Genomic DNA, 2,987 nt, shown 5'->3' on the forward strand with positions numbered 1-2,987 from the left:
ACTGCTGTAACCTCCCCTTCTCTTTTATTGCCCCCCCAGGACTGTCCCCAGCTCTTCCCCACGGAGGAGATCCTGATCCCAGTGGGAGAGGTGAAACCCATCACACTGAAGGCAAGGAACCTGCCGCAGCCCCAATCCGGCCAGCGCGGGTACGAGTGCGTGCTCAGCATCCAGGGCGTCATCCACCGCGTGCCCGCCCTGCGCTTCAACAGCTCCAGTGTCCAGTGCCAGAACAGCTCGGTGAGGGACCGGGACGGGGCAAAAAAGGTGCCCAGGATGGGTGTCAGCTGCGGAGGGGGTGGGCTGAGCCATGGGGAGAGCAAAAAATCCCAAATTCCAGGTGGGAACCTGCCATAGGTGTGCAACGTGTTTCGTTAGAGCATCAGCCAGAGAAGATGCTTTATCTTCGGTTCCCTGTGTGACTGCGGGGGGTCAGCGAGGGGAAGGGGAGGAGGAGGAGGGAATGGGAGGAAGGTGTTAAGGCAGGCTAATTCACACGGGGGAGATAAGGTGAATCACAGACCCCTTATCGGGGAGCTGTCGAATTCCAGGTCACAGTAGCTGGATGAATACTGAAAAGCAGCGTGGTGCAGGGAAGGAGGGGAAAGGAAAACTGCCAGGGGAGAGAGCACGGCGCAGCAGAGAGAGGGAAATTATCCGAGTGATGCTGCCGGAGGAGCAGGCAGGGGAGCGTCGCTTCCCTTCAGAGAATGGGGCTTTGCCCTACCAATGGACCTGGTGGGATTTTAGCCCAGGATGCCCAAAGTCACCGTGGCAGGTACTCGGGAACGCCAAAACACATACGGCAAACGCAGGGTTCCCAAAGGCCACCGCCTGGCCCCAGCCCACATTTGGGTCTCGCATGGCACAGTGTGGTCCTTCCGCTCCTTGCTGTCCCTTCGAAGGGGTCCATGGGCAAACAGGGCACGTTCAGTTTGTTTTAGGCAGCAGAACAGGGTCTGTTTTAATATTCAGTGCAGATGGTCTTAAATTCTTAATGAAATTTTGAATTTTTAAAAATTTCACTGGATATTTATATGTCGCTGGCTGTCTTTGGGCTGTGCTGCTTGGTAGATAATAAATGTATTAATATTATCTAGTACTTCTCCTATCCAAAGCAATTTATAAACATTAGAGAAGCACTTTTATTCCTGTTAGGCTCATAGGAAGAGGTAGGTAGAGAATGTAAAGGCAATTCTGCATTCACAGGTCTCACTTGTACAGCAGATCTGGTTTCGCTTAGTAAAACCAAGGTGGATCAGTCCGACCGAATGTAAGTTCAAGCTGTGTGACTATTGCATGGGGCCAGTCAAAGCAATCTGCTCTGGTTTCATCCTCGTTCCTTCCTCCCAAAGAGCATGGCAGTGTTTGCTTGCCATGTTAAGGCTTTTTAGCAGCTCTTGGTTGATTTAAAGAGAGCATCAGAATGAGGCCTCAGTGGTGCTAATTGTGCTAATGGGAATTTCTGAATACACTGGGAATTCACCTAAAGCATCCTGATTCTCTCAGCCCCGGCCCCCGGGATGTCCGTGGGAAGGTGAATAATTCAAGTCAGTGTTAAGCTGGACGAGGCTGAAGCAGAGCCTGGGAAAGGGCTGCACCAGGTATTTTCTCTCGGCTGTTGCCTGTTTCATCAGCCCAAGCTGTGCAGCCTGATTTTCAAGCTCCCAGTCACACCAGGGTGCACGGTGACTGTGTTAGAAGATAGCCCGGAGGCAGCAGCCCTTCCCCGCTGATTAACTGGAGGGGCTCTATTGATAAGCTGGAGACTGAGTGACAAGAGCAACCACTGTGAGTGGAATAATTAATCTATTACCTCTCAGAAGGACTGGATCTGATTTAATTATCTCTCCCTGGTGAGGAGGAGGGAGTCAAAGCAGGACCCTGGAGATGGAGTGGGGAAGTGTGGTGGTTCAGACGTCAATGCGTGTTTTTGAGCAGAGAATAATCACAGTTTCTTTAAACCTTCTTTTCCTGTTGGTGTCTCTGATACATCCTCCCCAGCATTTCATTCTCCATCTTCTCCTGCAGTATCTCTATGATGGGATGGACATAAGCAACTTAGCCGTGGACTTTGCTGTGGTTTGGAATGGGAACTTTGTTATTGACAACCCGGAGGATCTGAAAGGTAACGTCTGCGTGAGTTGGCTGTCGAGTGATGGGGGCTGGGGAGAGGCTGCTGGGGCAGAGCGGCATTTGCTGCCATTGCTGCGGCTACGGGCAGAGACATCGTGGTCATAGAATCACAGGGTGGTTTGGGTTGGGAGGGACCTTAGAGATAATCCAGGGCCCCCCCCTGCCATGGGCAGGGACACCTCCCACCAGCCCAGGTTGCCCAAAGCCTCATCCAGCCTGGCCTTGAACCCCTCCAGGGATGGGGCATCCACAGCTTCTCTGGGCACCCTGGGCCACTGCCTCACCCCCCGCACAGGAAAACATTCCTCCCAATAGCTCATCTCAATCTGCCCTCTTTCAGCTTAAAACCATTAACCCTCATCCTATCCCTGCACCCCCTGATCCCCCATCTCTCCTGTAGCCCCCTTTCAGCACTGGAAGGTGCTGGAAGGTCTCCCCGGACCCTTCTCTTCTCCAGGCTGAAAACCCCCAACTGTCTCAGCCTGTCCTCAGATGGGAGGTCCTGGTGGGTCTTGCTTTGGGTTGGAGCAGCTCCCTCTGCCCCACTGATACAGCCTGGGCTTTGCAAACCTGTGCCAACACTCTGCAGCTCATTGTGTCAAAACTCAACACATGCCTTTGCTCTAAGCCGGAGAGCAGCTGCAGTCCATCTGAACATCTCAGTTCCTGGCTGGGTCCTGAGCACCATCCCCTCTTCCCCGCAGTGCACCTCTACAAGTGCGCAGCCCAGCGCGAGAGCTGCGGGCTCTGCCTGAAGGCTGACCCCAAGTTCGAGTGCGGCTGGTGCAGCGGCGAGGCCAAGTGCACGCTGCGGCCGCACTGCAGCGCACCGCCCGCCCAGCCCTGGCTCG

At 54.0% G+C, this 2,987-nt stretch overlaps 1 protein-coding gene across 1 annotated transcript in view; it reads left to right on the forward strand.

Annotated features, from left to right (window-relative positions):
- Positions 1 to 2,987, forward strand: part of LOC104470598 (plexin-A2-like) — a gene marked incomplete at its 5' end in the record, with an annotated part of 27,206 nt that overhangs the window by 13,137 nt on the left and 11,082 nt on the right. The window contains 3 exons of the mRNA XM_010085578.1: positions 40 to 240; positions 2,032 to 2,128; positions 2,841 to 2,962. Coding sequence (XP_010083880.1) covers positions 40 to 240; positions 2,032 to 2,128; positions 2,841 to 2,962 — 420 coding nt within the window. The remainder of the gene's footprint in view (positions 1 to 39; positions 241 to 2,031; positions 2,129 to 2,840; positions 2,963 to 2,987) is intronic.

This window comes from Pterocles gutturalis, unplaced genomic scaffold (genome assembly GCF_000699245.1).
Source record: "Pterocles gutturalis isolate BGI_N339 unplaced genomic scaffold, ASM69924v1 scaffold11930, whole genome shotgun sequence".
Taxonomy (NCBI): domain Eukaryota; kingdom Metazoa; phylum Chordata; class Aves; order Pterocliformes; family Pteroclidae; genus Pterocles; species Pterocles gutturalis.